A 17,567-nucleotide genomic window follows, 5' to 3' on the forward strand; every position below is an offset into this window, starting at 1 on the left:
AGTGTAAACACACAAAATTAAAAAAAAAATTGTATACATAAATAAAATATACATATACCTTTTATCATATAAATCACAAGTTATCTGTCCAATCAAATTAAGCCACATCAGATTTTTTCTTTTTAAAATTAGAAATAAAAGTCCTTTAATTAAAAAAAACAAAAACATGATCGTAATGTATAAGCCATTTCTATATTTCAATATTAAATTTTAAAAAAAATCTGTAATCACCTAAATTTGTGTAACCACGATCATCACGTTCAAAAACCAAGATAAAACAGAACGGTTTTATAATTATAACTGTTTCATCTCCTACTTAAGTCTCGTTCAATTCATTTTCTTTTCCTATTTGATCTCTTTTCGTATTCCTCTCCAACTTTTTAATTTTTATTCTCATTTGTTTTCTTCATAACCTTTAATTTATTCATCTTTTTGTTTCTAATATTCATCTGATCATTTTTGTTTTATTTTTCATCTGGATTTTGGTAGTCTTTCTTCCACTACATCGGTTTTTAAGAGGTTGCCATATCCAGAGGCTAAGTTAACCAAAGGTCCAAAACTCAAAAGTCTATACAGGTTTGTGACTAATCTTTATTTATATTAATTTTTATTTATCTTATGCTAATTCTCTTTATTTCTATTGATTCAGGTTGAAGAAACAAAAGATTAGAGCTCCAATGTTTCAAAGATAAACATGGAGTAATTATTTGCATGGAAGTTATTCTCAGGATGATAAGGTACACAAACATGAAGTTAAACCCAATTAGTTTGTTTATCAATTGTGTATCTTCATTTATCTTAATAAAATAATCTGATCCAAACATTTCATAATTTATTTGAGATGGGAGATAGAATTGATTCAAGAACACTAAAAAATTACAGGAAGGAGAGTACATGTTGTAATTTGAGTTTATTAACTGATGATTACTCATTGACGGTTGCAGATATTACCATCCCTCCACGAAGTGCAAAACAAATGGATAATTCTAGAGATGAGCTTGGAAGATCGAAACTATGGAGAATATAAGTGTAGTTAGATTTAAACAAATTTGTATATTTTTACAATTTGCGATAAACTATCTTTCTTATTTTTTTTTACATTTTTAATAATTTTACAGTTTGTTACGTGTATATTAGAATTTGAGTCCATCAAATTATATAATATACCCGGACATATTTAATATACCGGGCTTGCCCGGGTGATAGTACTAGTATATATATATATATCAGACTAATGATGACAATTAGATATATTGTTCAGTACATTTAAAATGGCTTAATATGTTTCTGGGTTTAAATTACATTTATCTATACAAGATGCAACATCCATACATAATCTTATACCTATGTTGGTGCATGTATATTTCATCTGTTAATATTGTAGTCATATCTGTATCTTTTATATCTCAAATTTAAGAAATCTCTTAATCTATCAGAGTTATCATATAATATGGCATAATGAATTAATGATTAAGAACATATATTATAGTCCTGCACTCCTGCTTAATATAGTTTATTAAAAATATATATATAGATATATATATAGTTTATTAAGATGACCTATCTCTTTTATCAATATCATCACCATGACTAAACACACACCAAAAAAGGTTAGAAACCATGCTAATTAAGACAAACAAACCACATTATGATAACTTAGAATATATCCATTGAGAATATCTAGTAATTAAGGTACCTTTTATCAAATAAAATTAAAAAGGTGGAAGATAGTTTTGAAGGAAGAAATCATGAGTTTTATTGATTAACATTATATTTTTATATTAATATTCAAATACATAATTGAATTATAGAAAAATATTAAATATTTTAGTGTTAAAAGATATCAATGAAAAGTTGTAAACCAAAGTTGATGTCCTTTTGTATTCAAATTATAGAAACCGGTGAACGTCGTGGAGTAGTAGTATTATATCATTTTCGAGTATACAAAATGATATGTGACATCACCAATCACGTCGATGTAATAAGTGTCATATTTCATTTCTTTGTGCCTCCTCTGGACCACATCTAGTTCTCCAAAGTCCAAAGTCAATGGCCGCCACACAATCAAACACGTATGCCAAAATAAGCAATTACTATTTGAATCTACCAAGTACCAATATAGTTCATTCCTTTGTTAAACCCATTAATTTTGGCCAACGCTTATAACCATCTTAAAGACTCAAACTATATATGGTCACAAAGAATAGATTATTATTTTTTGGACCTATTAGGATTAAATTGTATAGGAAACTATATAGTTTATTGCAGTTTTGGTCACCCAATATATATAAAAAGTTATATAGCTAGGTAAACTGTCAAACTCGACGGTCGATATCGGAGACAGATTAATCCAACTAATGGCAGATTCCCTTTTTAAGAGATATCAAAATCATGAACATTGGATCAAAGTATCATACGAAAAAAAGCCAAAGAAAGAAAAAGAATCAAGGATATGATATCCCCCAATTATCAAAAAATGCCAAAATTAGTAACGACATGAATAAAATTCGAAGCGTGGGTAGTGGGATGATTACATTTTAACACCACAGAACTTGATTGAGTCCCTATATCGTCCAGGTTCAATGTATCTGCTTTTCTTTTCCGGTTATATCAATATTCGTTTCGGTTCAGTTCGGGTTAATCCATGCGAATTTGGTTCTAACTTTGTTTGGGAATAAGAAAGACATCTGGAAACAAAAATCAAGATTCGAGTCACTTCATTTCTTTTACTGAAAATATAGATAAGTTAACAATTTAAATCTATGAATGGAATATTCTCGTTGGATAGAGCTATTTGTTAAGCACCTCAGCACAATTGATCAAGTTTTTGGATAGACTGGTACGTAACAAGCTCCTCTCGCTGCAGCAACACACGACCAAGTATGCTGATGGCTTGCACCTATGGCTTGCGACTCGCCGTTGACACTCTTTTTTACGATTGATTTTTTTCTATACTCGTAGGCAATTCTTTTGATTAAAGGATGCATTTATTTGTAAAGAGGAACTTTTTTTTGGTTTGAATATATTTTCACATTCGTTCAAAAAAAACCCCTACATTTTCGTCATCTAAATTAATCAAAAATACAAATTTATCTCCTCATCTATTTATTTTTTATGAATAGCAAAACAAAAACTCACGTCGAAATCGAACGTCACTCTTCCCTCTTTTAGTTTGCAAACCCCACATATCATACACTATTTTTATAGCACTAGAATTTTATATTACAAATGAAATAGAAATATAATTTGTCTCTCAACCAATGGAAACCTTACACAATTTCATGTTTTACGTCCTGTTAAAACTATTACGGTTTTTATTGACCAATAAATCGAGTCTGTTTATTATTATTTTCTGTGATATGTATGTGACGATACTTTTAAAAAATGAAAGTTTGTGTTTACACTTTACACACAAATCAACATGACAAAACTTTTTTGGTTCGAGACTCAAGTTTCAATGAACTCTTCGACGGCTCCTTTGAAATTTAATTCATGGTGATGTAAAATTCCATGGAACTAAAACTCCGATGTTCTTCTCGTTCAAGATCCGATGGTTCCATCAAAATCTTTATATAGTTTAACATTGACGTTAGAAGTTTTTCTAATTGTAAAATTTTAGGGTATAATAAGCCGTAATCATTACGAAACCATGATATCATTGCCAAAATATTATTTGGTCATCTTTTGTAATTGGTCTAAAAGTCAAGACAAGATAAATTGTGAAATTATTAACTACTAATTCATTAGAAATGGATCTCAATTTTTCATTCATGTTGATAACATAACATGTTTGATGTTTCCATCTCGATCTATATAATAATATTAATATACATACATATATTATACCAAACGTATCTGTACACAATGATACATAAATGGATAAGTAAATCTATGATGAAGAAACGAGAGAAGAAGAAGAAGAAGAGAGACGAGAGATTTGGTCCATGAGGAAGAGCATGCGATCGTGATAGTCACGTGTCTGATCTAAAGACTCGACTTCCAACTCCGCTAGCTGCGAGCAGAGCCGCTCTTCCGCCTCCTCGGCCACCACCGTCCGCTGCCACAACTGAATCATTTGCGTCTTCATCTCCTCCACTTCTCTCTGGAGCTCTATGTTTCTCCTCCGTAGTACCTCCATCTCTTCCGCCGATACGGTCAAGTAGCTTCCTCTGTTTGCCATTAAGTAATTTAATTGTATAGTTTCTCTCTGTCAATGATTTGATGATTGTGGTTTTGTTTTAAATTTTACTTTGTTTCTTTGTAGAGTGGTTAGGGGTTGAGGTATGTTCTTTAATAATAGGCGTTTGTGTAGCTTTAGTATGTCCAGGTTCAATGTATCTGCGGCTCTTTGATATTTGGTCTCCTTAGTTTTATTTGGGTCAATATTTCTCCTTTACTTAATTAAAAGTTTAAAACTTAAACATACTCATGGATTAACATATATGTATTTACTATTATGGAATATAATAAGTTAATAACCATAGTCAAATTTTGAAGAACACACCTACTAGAAAATAGTTTGCATGTTTTTAAGAATGGTACTAATTGGTGAACGCAAACAAAATATTACAAGTGGTACAATTTTGAATTTTTACCAATCACAAAAGCTTTACCAAAAACTTTACAAAAAGATTACTCTCAGCTTTTTTGTACAGTTTTCATGTGTAGCTCTTTCTTACAGCTCTACACTATTATGTATCAATTTACGGCTTTTCTGTACAGTTTTGGCTATGTTACCAATCAAACCCAATATTCAAAAAAAAAAAAAAAACTATCATAGTTTAAGATCTAAGTTCCAATTCAAATATTAATGAGATGAAAAATTTATACAATTTTATGCATGTGGATAACTAGTTTGAAATTAATATACGGTTAATGTATAAACATTATAGCATAATATGCAATAAATTTCGTGCCGTGGTTTAAAAATAAAATAAAATTGTGTTGGTCTTATGTATTGGCCTATACTGATACATTATTGAGTAAGTAGGGCTTCAGTGACGTCTAAAGCCAATCACTATAGTGTTTCTCACTTTCTTGTGATATTTTGATAAGAAAACTTGTTTCAAATTATATAAAAAAAGTGGAAAAAAAGATGGCTAACTACACAAAGTATAGGAGAATACAAAGTATAGGAGAATACATGGTTATACATACCAAGTATACTATTGTATCCTCAACTATATGAAATATATGTATTACATGGCCACATGCATAAATATATGACGTTATGTGATCAACACCATAGACATACAATCCGGTACACCGGTCGATTGACTCCGGCGCAGACCGACGTTGACTCCGGCGAAGACCGATGTTGACTCCGGCGTTGACTAAAAAAATTGTATTCTAAATTTTTTTTTAAAAAATTATATTAAATCATTAATAGTTTTTCAGGATTAAAAAACATATTCAATTCAATATATTAATATTTTTATATATCTCAAATGTATTCATTCTTATAATTAGTTAATTTTTATTTTTAAAACATAAACTAATAGTTAAATAAAAATCATTGATAATTATTTTCAAGATGTAATATAAAGGTATTTGCAAAAATATTCTTATTTTATACCCTTTTGCAAACATACCCTCTATATTGTTTAGCTAAAATCAATTTTTTGTATGTTTATCTTTTATATATTAGAAGTAAATATTGTGAATTTATTTTGTTGTTGTATACATGTTATTAAGAGTATGCAAATTTTATAGTAAAAATATCTAAAATTTTATACAACATTTACTATGCAAACTATAAAGTAAAGAGTCATATACTCAATCTTTTGCATATTATTTTTTATAATGAAAGTAGTTGAATTTGATTTTATGATTTTTTAGTATTTAAATAATCTTATTATCAAAGATTTATAATTAATCATTATTTTAGCTTTAAAAATAAAAATTAACTAATTATAAGAATGAATAAGTTAGAGATATATAAAAATATTTAGATATTGAACTGAATATATTTTTTAATCATGAAAAACAAAAATGTTTACATAATATTTCTTATTTTTGAGTTTTAATAGAAAAAAAATTAATACATTTTTTTGGTCAACACCGGAGTCAACATCGGTCTTCGTCGGAGTCAGTCGACAAGTGTACCGGATTGTATGTTTATGGTGTTGACCACATAACGTCATATAGTTCATGCATGTGGCTTTGTAATACATATACTTCGTGTAGTTAAGGATACAATAGTATACTTGGTATATGTGACCATGTATTATTCTATACTTCGTGTAATTAGCCTTCTTTTTTCCAAAAAATTATTAATTTGAGAAGATTTTCCCCTTAATATTTACTTGTTAGTATGATAGAAGAACGGTGATGGTCTCTCAACTCTAAAGACCAATACAACATCTACACAACCACACTAATTAAACAGAAATTAATTTACCGTAAATAACAAAAGACATAATGGATGTTACATATTTTCACACAACAACAATATTAGCACAAAATACAAAACTATGTAGCAAAAAATGAAACAACATAAAAAGTTAAAAACGTATCCTTTTTTTTTTTCCTTAAGAAAATTTAATTTAATATGAAAAATACCATTATGCAAAGTGTAGTCTCTCTATTATATTCATTCAGTCTATAAGATAACCCGTAATTGTGGAGAAATGTTGGGCCTAATGTTTAAACATTAAGTCCATCATATATAAGCCCATAAAATAGCAGTTAGCAGACTTGGTGCCGGCTTCTACGGTAGAAGTTCTACCAGATAAGACTCAGGTTCACTGTAAAACACTAAAGAGTTAAAAGACCCCTTTGTAATTAATTAAGTGGATAAGAGAAGGGTAAAAACCATAAAAACACACACAACTGAAGAGAATAAAAGACGTGGCTACTCCTCATTGGTTGCGTTCACGAAAGTTGAATTTAATTATTATATTAGTAATCTAATTTCCACTCTAAATATAATCGTATATGTGTTTTTCTTCTACCTCTGAAACACTTTTTTTTTTTTTTTATTTTGTATATTTTGTTCACTCATCAATCAAATCATCATCATCTGCGTGTAAAACACATTCACGCCATCGATCGTGAATCTTCTTTCTAATAAATCTCTTCACGGTAACCCTAACTCTCCGAATCTGCTCTTCACTTTCTTCATCTGTGTTTTTGATTCCCTTCAGTTTCTGCTCTGAAAGCTTTTGTTATTCTAGATCCTTCTCCCCAAAAAAAAAAAAAAAAAAAAAAAAAAAAAAAAACGATTCCGTGATCTCCATTCTCGTAGATCACTTGTGGATTTTTAGGGATTTGGATATTTTTAGAAAATTTTTTTGGGTTGTGAGAAGAAGAAGAAGAAGAATGGATTTTCCCAGAGAATTTGCCATCGGATGTAGGGGAGATTAGAGCAGATAGTTTCACATTTCTTCCCAAAGGCATTACACATAGTTCTGAATTCTAGGATACCTTCGTTGCAATCTCGTGGTCGTACTCGTGAGCGTTGTTTATCATCATCATCAGGAGCAGGTCTTAATAATAATAATGTTAGGAAAAGTGATAAATGGTTTCAATCTTGTTATGGGAGATCGTCCCGCTGCTTTAGAGATGTTGCATTCTTGGCATAGGAATATCTTGGATTCTATGATTATTGATATCATACTTGTTCATCCCCACCACCACCATCCCCCACTGATGATGATTTGCATGATGATGATGGTTCTGTTGTTAGATCAGCTGAGACTGTGATTGAGAGGTGGGTTGTTCAGTATGAGAATCCTTTGATTATGTCTCCTCTGAGTTCTGAGTCTGTGACTCGTTATCAGAAGGTTTACAAGAAATCTATCATTATGTTGCGTTCTCTTTATGCTCAGACTCGGCTGCTCCCTGCTTATCGTGTCTCTAGGCAGCTTAGTTCGTCTCTTGCCTCTTCTGGTTTTGATCTTGTTTACAAGGTTTCGTCTTTCAGTGATATATTCTCTGGTCCTGTGACGGAGACAATGAAAGAGTTTCGTTTCGCTCCTGTTGAAGTGCCTCCTGGTCGGCTTTGTGCCTCTGTTACTTACCGTTCTGACTTGTCTGATTTCAATCTTGATACTCACATCACATTGCCTCCAAGAATTATAACCGATTATGTTGGAAAGTCCTGCTACTGATCCTATGAGGTTTTTTTCCCCGTCTCCAGGGAAAAGTATTGAAGGCACATCTTTTATTGGTAGAGCTGGTCGTCCTCCATTGACTGGTTCATCTGCTGAACGTCCACATAGCTGGACCAGCGGCTTTCACAGACCTCCAGCTCAATTCCCCAACACCAAACCAATCTTTTTCCCCCTGCTCATTCACATCAGTTTTCACCTGGGTTACACGATTTCCACTGGTCACGTACAGATGCTTTTGGTGACAGTCACCAGCTCTCACCTCCTTTTTCGCCATCGGTTCTCCCTCTACTCCAAGATACATTTCAGGGAGTAACAGTCCCACGGATTAATGTGAGACCAGGGACTGCTCCAGTGACCATTCCCTTCTTCAGCCACTTTTAATAGATACGTTTCATCTAACTTCTCTGAGCCAAGTAGGAAACCACTCCCTCCCTTTTCCCCCCAAAAGCACAAGGCGCTCCCCTTCATCGCAGGATTCTTTGCCTGGGATTGCATTGTACAGGAGTTCGAGAAGCGGAGAGTCTCCTTCTGGATTAATGAACCAGTAACCCTGCCCAGAAGGTTATGCTTCTCTCTTTCTGTGTGTCTTTCTTAATAGAAGAAACCTGATCACTATATTTTATTGCCTTATCTGATATGTTTTTTAATCTACTCTTCAGCTGTCAAAGGATAGCAAATACGATTCAAGGCCGCTTCTCAGGGCTTCTGTCTTCAAGTGGCTCACCAAGATTCGGGTTTTCTAGGAGTCCCCAGTAGATTATCGTCCCAAGACGACTTGGATGACCCTGACTGTTCATGCCCTTTTGATTTCGATGATGTTGACGAGTCAGGACTTCAGTACAGGTAGTTGGCTTAACTTAAATCATTCATCGGAAGTAATTATATACTTGCATTAGTTTTCTGAAATCTTTACATAGAGAGCTGGTCAATGACAAAGATGTCATCTCGAAAACAATCATATGTTAGCTGTTTAGTGTAATGTGAAATTGGTTGACATTGACAATCTGTACCTGGCCTTTCTCTTACTGTTGTCTCTTTATCATTTTTTCGTTTGTCAATTTCACCACTTCTTAGGATTTTTAGTCTTTGGTAAATATATATGATGACATAAATTTTGCAAATTTCTCGGTGCAGCCAAAGTCTTGACCGGAGGAAAGCTTCAAGCTCTATATCACAGTCGCTACCTATAGGGAGAAAGTCATCACAGGACGCAGCGGTTGGTGTTCTGGTTCACATGCTGAAGACAGCACCGCCATTACGACAAGACTCAAGCACTTACATGGCATCAATGTCTGGGGTTCAGAAAGAAGGTTCCGTATCAGTGTCAGTGTCAGGTACTGAATCTGAATTTTCGATGGCTCGAAGCACATCAGATGCACTAGAGGAGCTGAGAAACTACAAGCAGCTCAAAGACTTGCTTCTATATCAAAATCCAAGAGTGGATCTGGAGCAACTCGTGTCCACTGAGCCCAAACCAAATAGCGATCAAGATTATATCGGATGTATGTTTGTAAATATGGATTTGATGACGAATAACTTGACTCTGTTGTATATTGCCAAAGAGCAATCACGTTTTAATTTCTGTAAGAGAACTTGCCTTTTAATATGCACATTAAAAAAAAACTTGAATCTTTTCACTGTAAAGTAGTGAGATTTGTACAGTTTTTTTTTTGTTGTTGCTGATTGATCAGAGATATCCTTACTTTTCTTGTCAGTGACACCTGCTTAAGGATGAAACATGAAATACCCAAAAATGCTGTAAACCGAGCTCACCCGAGAATTACTCGTTTTGTGACATATTGCAGAGTTCATCTATACTCTAGTGAACAAAAACACTAACGTCCGGATTCATGAGTTTGGTTCATATATATACATATTAGAGTATTAGGGCAAAAAGTCACTAGATGAGTAACACACACACGGCTACTCTTTAGCTTCAACGAAAGAGAGAGAGTTTAAAACCGCAATGCTCATTTAGATAAAGTATACACCTAAAACACACACACAAAGTCAGCTTGATTAGCCATCCACAATAAGCCTTTGAATCTACACAAATTCAGCTAGTGCAAGCTTTCCTCCAAATCTTTGCGTTTGTTTTTTACACACAAAACAAAGCTCCAAAGCCTTGCTTGCCCTTCACAAAAAACTGACCCAAAAAATGTCTCGTCTGTCTCCTGCACAACTACTGAGAAACAACAAAAACAATAAGACACCGCAGATATGAATAGATTTATAGTTTCGATCAAAAGTAGCTCTTATGAGTTTTTTACCTCCTCTAGATGGTCCAATGACTCTTTCTCACACATTCTGTTTTTAACTTTGATCTCAAAATACAATTCCTAACAGGCTTTAGAAGAGATATCCCCCAGTCAATAGCGTCCCTCGAAACCCTTCTTCGATATCTTGACCTCCCGTTTTCTTATCGCATAACTCATCTGTTGAAACATCAAGATGAACATTATTTTTCATGGACATCTCACTGACCAGACAGCCAAAATAATGGTGAATTTGGTTACCAGCAATATCGCGGTGTTCATGCATCTCAGTATCTCTCACCCAAAGCTTGTCACCAGGGAATATGTTCATGTCTGCAAGGGTTGCAGATTCCTGATCAATCACTATTGTGCCCTTTGTGAAGTTCCTGGTTTTCCTTCATCACCTGCATATATTATATAAACCCCCGTTTTGTTGTGTATCTGCAAGTAATCTACTGAAACGAAAAAAAACACTACGTCTTAAAGAATCTTACCCCAAGTAATTCCCCATATCATCATCTTTAATTGGTACACAGTCGTTGTTGCAGACACTTTCAGACTTGTCAGGTTTCCATAATTTGTTCTCCGAGATCGCTTTGAAGTACGCCGATCCACCTCAAAGCTGTTGTCAGATACCTCTAACATTGCTTTTGGAGCTTTCCTTTCCACGCACAAGACAGACAAATACATCTCCCTCAGAGTAACTAAGTTTCTGCATCAACTCACAGCTTTCTCTCTCTCCTATGCATTCCTCACAAATCTAGCGAAAACAAAAGATCCTGTTAAATGTGAATCTATTCATGTAAGTCATACGATAATCAATGCGAATGCAACTAATCACAACTGCTTTTGAAAAAAAACAGCATAACGTAAACGCATCTAGACCAATGTGAAATGCTAAGCCAACATTGCCATTCAATAATATTTCACAAGCTCAAGATCTTGACAAAAACAAAAGGCTCGAGGTAAATATAACTGCTACATGTATTGGAACACAATAATGCATATACCTCTGGGGATGCCCTTAGAATAAGCTGTCGAGCATCGATGTCCATATTATCATCAGGAGAAGAATGCTTCTCAAGATCAATGACGTTTGGGGATGAACTTTGCTCTGTATTGTCACCAACCTCAATAAGAGCAGATACTCCATCCTCCATGAGCCCTCCCCACTCCTCACAGAAATATTTCCAATCAAGCTCAGAGATGATTGTCAGCTTGTCAGTCTAGAAAAAAAGGTGCAAGAATACTAGGATTAGATCAAAGTCAGCATTCTCTATCTCAAATCTCTGTTTGAGACTAAAAACAGCCACAGAACACGAGAGGGGATGTAAACTGAATTGACAATCAAAATACAAATTTGTTGAATTCAGAACATGATTTCTTTTATATCTCTCAGTGAAACAGCAATCACACAACGGAACCAAACCATCAGAACTAGTAACAAGGGTATATTCTCCCCAAGCTCTAAAACCAGTCCCAGAACACTCAGACACCTCCCCACACTTGTTTAACCTCTTATTTATACTAACCTTCTACAGAAACAAGTTATTTATGTTCATGACAAGTGTTTTGTTGAAGCCTCTCTGTGTTTTTTGATGAACACTTATCAATTCCCCCATTCCGATAATGGCTTACTGTTTCAAACGGTTTCAAAATAGATTGGGAATCATCTCACGGTATATGATGCACTTACAGATGGATTTTTCTGAAAAAATGAGCCACGTTTGCAGATAAGTTCAGGGAGCCTTTCAAGGAGGCGTGTGTGCTGAAACAAACAACCATAGGAACAAACCATTAGTTTTATGCTCAAAACTGAAAGTGCGAAGGTGATATAAGGCCTGCTGACAGCTTATATTTACCCGCGTTTCCTAAACACATAGTAAAATAGTTTGCCCAAAAAAAAAAAAAAGTAAAATAGTTTTATGAGAGAAAACAGAGAAAGCGGTCAGGGAAACCGATTTAGATTTAAGCTTTTCTGTCCATATAGAGCTTTATCCCACTATATTCAACTACCAGAAAATTGGAAACCTACTCACTGCCGAGAAATGGATCTTACCTTCTTGCATTTGAGAGTATTAATGACTCCATCAAGACGTTCAGGCTTCAGGAGCTGACGAACTATTTTTTCCAGTCATGTTAATATAGATTCTCCATTGCACTAGCCACGGAGATGGTAACAAGAAATATCGGCATTGCGGCGTTAATGGTGTACCCTTTCCCCGTGGCTAGCTTCTCGTGATTTTGGCGTTGCTTGATCTTTAATGTTCTGTTGCATCAGATAGAAGGTAAGAAAAATACTTAAAAGAGTATCACGACCCAACAAAAATAATAACTAATCATGGTTTACCTTAGTGAATCCTCGAAGCAGGCAGTCTCAGAAAGTTCCTCTGTGCAGTGACAACATTGGCTGGAGTCCAAATGGAAGCTAGTACAATCCGCCGTAGCTTTCTGGCATCAGTTTTAGAGCATCTTCCACGAGGAATGACCAGAAATTCTCTGGAACTAGAACTCTTTTGGCCCCTGGCGCTTGTTCTGGCATCAGCTTTCCATGATTGCACGTAATTGCATTTGTGGGCCCCGCATCTGCTTCAGTGGGAGCATCAAGGTTTTTCCTTTTAACCCATTGCTGCAACCTGGAAACATGCTATTACGCTTTAGGAGCTAGATATTTTAAAACTTAGATTCAGTGTAGTAGGTTAGCGTTAGTCTCAATAACATCTATTAAAGAACAAACTAATTGTGGAAACACCCCACAAAATAATAGTAATTATGTGGTACATAAATTAAAGGGCCATCTGCATATACATCAAGCTGTCAATACGCACAAAGAAGCAAAATGGTATTATCAGAAACCTATAACTTACAGGACACTGGGATACATACCATGCTTTAGAGATATAATACATTCCGTCCTCACACTTTCCCAAAAGAACATCACTTGCTATGCTTTTCATGAATGTTCTTCGATCCCCTATAACTGTCAGACGAGACAACCATGCGAGCACCATCCATAAGGCAGTCCCTGCAGTAATCCCCTTTCCCTAACTTTGGTCCACCATTGAACTAAACGTAAGAGAAGATGATCCCATCAGAAAAGTTTTGAGATAAAAGTGTCGAAAAAATCCAGCAAAGAGTTCTTGCACATGATACTTGAACAGAAATCTGTCCACTGGAATCTAGATACTATGAAATTGTCTAAAAAATGGTTAACGATGGCTGCTGATGCAAAACTTGAAAAACAAGAAAATTTTATGTCCTGAAAAAAGGTATGAAACTATCCCATGAGCCACACGACGTTTATAATTGCATACCTTTGATTCTAACTTGGCCCATGCAAGTTCAGATATGCGCTTCATGCAGTTTACTTTTGAGGCAAGAAACTTTCCCATGGGAACACAGTAAAGGGGTGTTGTCCAAAGCGCTACATCATACAAGAACAAAAAACAAGAACAAATAAAGGTGTGAATGTGATCTGATTTGCTAAATAGAAAAGTCAGATAAAAGTTAGCTAACTTATTTGGTGTGGGGTACAATCTAATAAATCATAGATGATGCAGCTGAACGATGTAATATTTTGTTGTAAATGCATCATCGTCTGTTAAAAAGCAGTGCCATGGCACATGTATAGAGAATAACAACAAATACATGTACGAGAATAGCTTTACTTACGGAGGCCAAGTGGTATCAGCCCATAGAGCGAAGCCAATCTGTGGAGATCCAAAAGTATTGTTCTTCTAAGTGACTGAACAGCAGCTTCTGAAAGTATTGTCCGTACTTCTTGCCTTCTTTCAGTCAAAGCATTCAATTCTTTTTCTTTTCTTAAATTAAACTGCTTGCAACTCTCAAGGAATACTGCATTCATGGTATTGATCCATTCATAAAGATGTAACGGAAGACCTTCAAGCTGTTGAACACTACCGAACTTCTCCTTTACCTTATGTCAATAGGATTTTCCCTTTGTCCTTCCTGATTTTCCTGTTTACCGCTTCTTAAACTATACATCAGCATATAAGCATCACTGGATGAGAAAACCTCTGACTGAATGAGATCTGTGGTATTCCCACTACTCGTCCCACCATTACTCTCGGGTTGTGGAGTGGAAGAAGAAGCTTCACTGAATGGACGCTTACCCAGTTCTGACACATGTTCATCATCAAATTCCCACCACAAAGCCAGTCTTTTCATCTTTTATGTGTGCAACATAATGTCCGCTGTTCACAGCGCTTCCTTTGTGGATTAACACAGCAGAGAGATCGTATGTCAACTCATTTTGCAAAGACTCTGTCAATCTCGATTCCATATCCAGCACTTGAGGAAAGGAAAATGAGGAAGTGATTTTCTTCTTAGCTGTTGTCTGTTGAGATGATCAAGGCCAAAGAAAAGGAGAAGTTTATGAAACTTTAACAAGGTATTATCTAAGATTAAATAGGACAGAAATGATGATTAGAGATAAGCATAAAAACATGCAAGCCTGTATCAGGAGAAGGAAAATGTATGAGAATTGACCATGAGTAAAATTTCGCAAAATTCAGTCAGCCAACGATAACATACAAGAACATCACCTCAGCACTTGTAACACACAAAGACATACAAGATGTAAAGATGCTTCTCGTTGATATAAAGTATGCAGGAATATGATTGGATTTTTATGCAAAATCACAAGAAATGACTAGTAAGTAAAAAGGTGCAGATAATTTTATCTTCAAAATTGATTCACGAACCAAGGTATATTAAGATCGAGGAAACCACCTTAGGAAGGAAAACACATCGTTTAAGCTGAAAAGTGATAACTGGAGGTAGTGTCCGCAGCTTAATGCAGCGTGTGGCATCTACTCTAGCATTGCAGCTTCCACAAAAATATTGATTATCGCCATTGAGGTGCTCCAAGCTAAGGTAATCATTCAAACTAGCATCCAAAGTTTTGAGGCCCTTAATATTTAACTCAAGGGCATAAAAATCTTCCACTTTTGACGAAGCTTCGGAATCCCTTCCACATTTTGAGCACCTGCATGACAAGAAACAACAAATGACGATGACACCCCGAAAAATCACATATGAGTCATCACATTTGCACTTACATAACTCAGATGAAGATACTAATTTGCCTTAAAACCATATAAATCTTCTTAAACATATATAAAAATTAGCTCAATCTTACGTGGTCACATGCGAGACACTACCGCGGAAGAGATCTTGAACTATTGTTTGGGCTTTGAAAACTCCAGAATGGCGTAAGCAACGCTCAAGCAAAGAAAGAAGCAATGTCAAGAACTCATGGGTGTCCTGTTGAACCCCATTATCCAACTCCAACGTCTTCACAAAAGCATCTGAATCAACAAAAGCCCTTTTTGCTAGCATGCAACTGCGCAAAAAGCCGAGCAATCTGATCCAAGACTGGATACTGCTTCAAGACATCAACCTCAACAGAAAAAACACCTTCCCGGAAAGCAAGTATTCATGTAGAGACACTGAAGTATACTGTTGGCATAACAAGTAGCACCCAAATTGGTCAGACCAGCCGGTGTAGAGTCAGAATCACGGCGATCAAAGGTCGGATCTGGACCAAGAGACTGAATGATTTCAGACGTTTTCTGCCACAAAACCCCGATTTCCTGCTTCCGTTTAAACCGGTGGAACCAGCCCACAGAAGCAGTTGGGATTGTCACGAGTGTTAACACGACAACCTTGACAAACTGGCTTCCCATATCATGAAAAGTTGGTTAATGTCATCATCAGTCACATCATTTGCCTCGTGAATTTTCCTGTACCAAAAAAAAAAAAAACATTTTTTTAAAGAAAAAGAAACAAGGAAAAAATGCAAGCTTTTTACGAAAAGGCTTAATGTTGTGAAGAAGGTGGGTGGTTGTGTTATATAATTGTACCGGAGAATCTGAGAAGAAGGATCAACGGCGTCTGATGGTCTTTGTCTTTTGTTTTTGTTTCGGGTGTTAGGTCTACTCATTGTATCACCACCACCCAGTAACAATCGAAAACCCTAGAAAAACGAAAAACACAGCAAAACATTATTTGATTTCCAATTCAACGAGAATTTCGAAACAAGAACAAGAAATTCATCTCGGCGTTTCAAGAAAATCAAAAAAACCCTAAATCAAAAATGCAAACTCCAGGAGATGAGAATCGCATCTAGGGTTAAAACGATTCAGGTCGAAACCCAGATCGATAAAGGAACAGTGATTATAAAATCACCCAAGAAATTACAACAACAACGAAACAAAGAGAGAGAGAGAGAGAGAGCGAAGAAGAGAAAAGTTACCTGAGAATTCAACGAGTTGATTAGCAAAGTAGAGAGCTTCTCTCAACAGAGCTCAAGCTTCTCCGTCTTCTTCAACTCCTTCGTCTTCTCTCCCCTCAGCGAATTCTATTTTTTTTTTCCTCTTTAATTTCTTTTTTTTTTTTTTTTTTTGGTTCCCCCCAGTTGTGTTTCTCTCGTCCCGCGCTCTCTTATTTCAGATTATACATGTTAATGAAAAAAAAAAAGCTAAAACTCATCAATTAACTAAGATTTATATTACAATTATAGTAGATTTTATATCCCATATACATGAGATTTCATACCATAAAACACTATCAAGCTAAACTTAGATATGTGCATTTAATGTCCTAATTAACTCTAAATTGACCAAAATTAACCAGATCGAGCCAGGTGTTGTGTGAGAGATTTGGTTCATCCAAATCTGTGACACCCTTTTGACCAACAACATGTAAAACCTTAATTAACGTCTCAGTGATCGAACAATTTGACCAACATGTAACCTTAATTAACGTCTCGCAAGCAAAAAAAAAAAAAACAAGGATTATGTTTGTGAAACAAACCCATTAAAACCACAACAAACATTTTTAAGAAACTTTAAAGACACATGTAAGAGATGAAACAGAATCATCAAGCTCTATCACCATAGGAGGATCTCTTGCTGCCACTTGATCTGCCATCATCATAACGACTTCGACCCCTGTTCGAGTATTCACGCTCTCTGCTTACTCTATCATCATCTCATCTTCCTTCGCACGCCTTCCGTCACCTCTAAACCTGTCCTCCTTATCACCTCTGTACCTATCTCTGCCACGCTTATAGTCCTTCCTCATCCTCCTCACGTCTCTGTCTGTATCTACCCCTGTCATCATCTCCTTTATTCGCTGTCTTCTTCCTCGATGGCTCGGACCTCTATACCTATCC

General features: G+C 35.3%; 1 protein-coding gene, 1 long non-coding RNA gene and 2 pseudogenes across 4 annotated transcripts; 2 read left to right on the plus strand and 2 right to left on the minus strand.

The window, feature by feature from the left end:
- The first annotated feature begins 350 nt into the window (after nt 1–350).
- LOC104791182 (uncharacterized) lies at nt 351–1,183 on the plus strand. Its single transcript, XR_768881.3, has 3 exons — nt 351–576; nt 650–737; nt 945–1,183. It is a non-coding gene; the product is annotated as an uncharacterized LOC104791182 (long non-coding RNA).
- Nucleotides 1,184–3,739: 2,556 nt separating this feature from the next.
- On the minus strand, nt 3,740–4,277 carry LOC147942756 (protein RESPONSE TO LOW SULFUR 1-like). Its single transcript, XM_087454052.1, has one exon. It carries the CDS (start codon nt 4,178–4,180, stop codon nt 3,890–3,892), a length of 291 nt encoding a protein of 96 aa, XP_087310178.1. The 5' UTR covers nt 4,181–4,277; the 3' UTR covers nt 3,740–3,889.
- Nucleotides 4,278–5,095: 818 nt separating this feature from the next.
- LOC147942757 (autophagy-related protein 13a-like) lies at nt 5,096–9,581 on the plus strand (annotated as a pseudogene). Its single transcript, XR_015560437.1, has 4 exons — nt 5,096–5,129; nt 7,308–8,675; nt 8,774–8,957; nt 9,249–9,581. The product of XR_015560437.1 is annotated as an autophagy-related protein 13a-like (transcript).
- A 487-nt stretch (nt 9,582–10,068) lies between these two features.
- Nucleotides 10,069–16,829, minus strand: LOC147942758 (ubiquitin carboxyl-terminal hydrolase 26-like; annotated as a pseudogene). Its single transcript, XR_015559575.1, has 15 exons — nt 16,647–16,829; nt 16,255–16,367; nt 15,531–16,134; nt 15,122–15,377; nt 14,042–14,726; nt 13,684–13,793; nt 13,256–13,435; nt 12,720–13,005; nt 12,429–12,638; nt 12,066–12,137; nt 11,380–11,595; nt 10,864–11,129; nt 10,631–10,773; nt 10,385–10,549; nt 10,069–10,299 (listed from the first exon to the last, which is right to left on the minus strand). The product of XR_015559575.1 is annotated as a ubiquitin carboxyl-terminal hydrolase 26-like (transcript).
- Nucleotides 16,830–17,567: the final 738 nt, after the last annotated feature.

The sequence above is a fragment of the Camelina sativa genome, chromosome 6, assembly GCF_030686135.1.
Source record: "Camelina sativa cultivar CO46 ecotype springtype chromosome 6, ASM3068613v1".
NCBI lineage: Eukaryota > Viridiplantae > Streptophyta > Magnoliopsida > Brassicales > Brassicaceae > Camelina > Camelina sativa.

Bases quoted from the DNA above. Each gene is read 5' to 3' on its own strand.
- LOC147942756 (XM_087454052.1), bottom strand. From the start codon at position 4,180: ATGGCAAACAGAGGAAGCTACTTGACCGTATCGGCGGAAGAGATGGAG.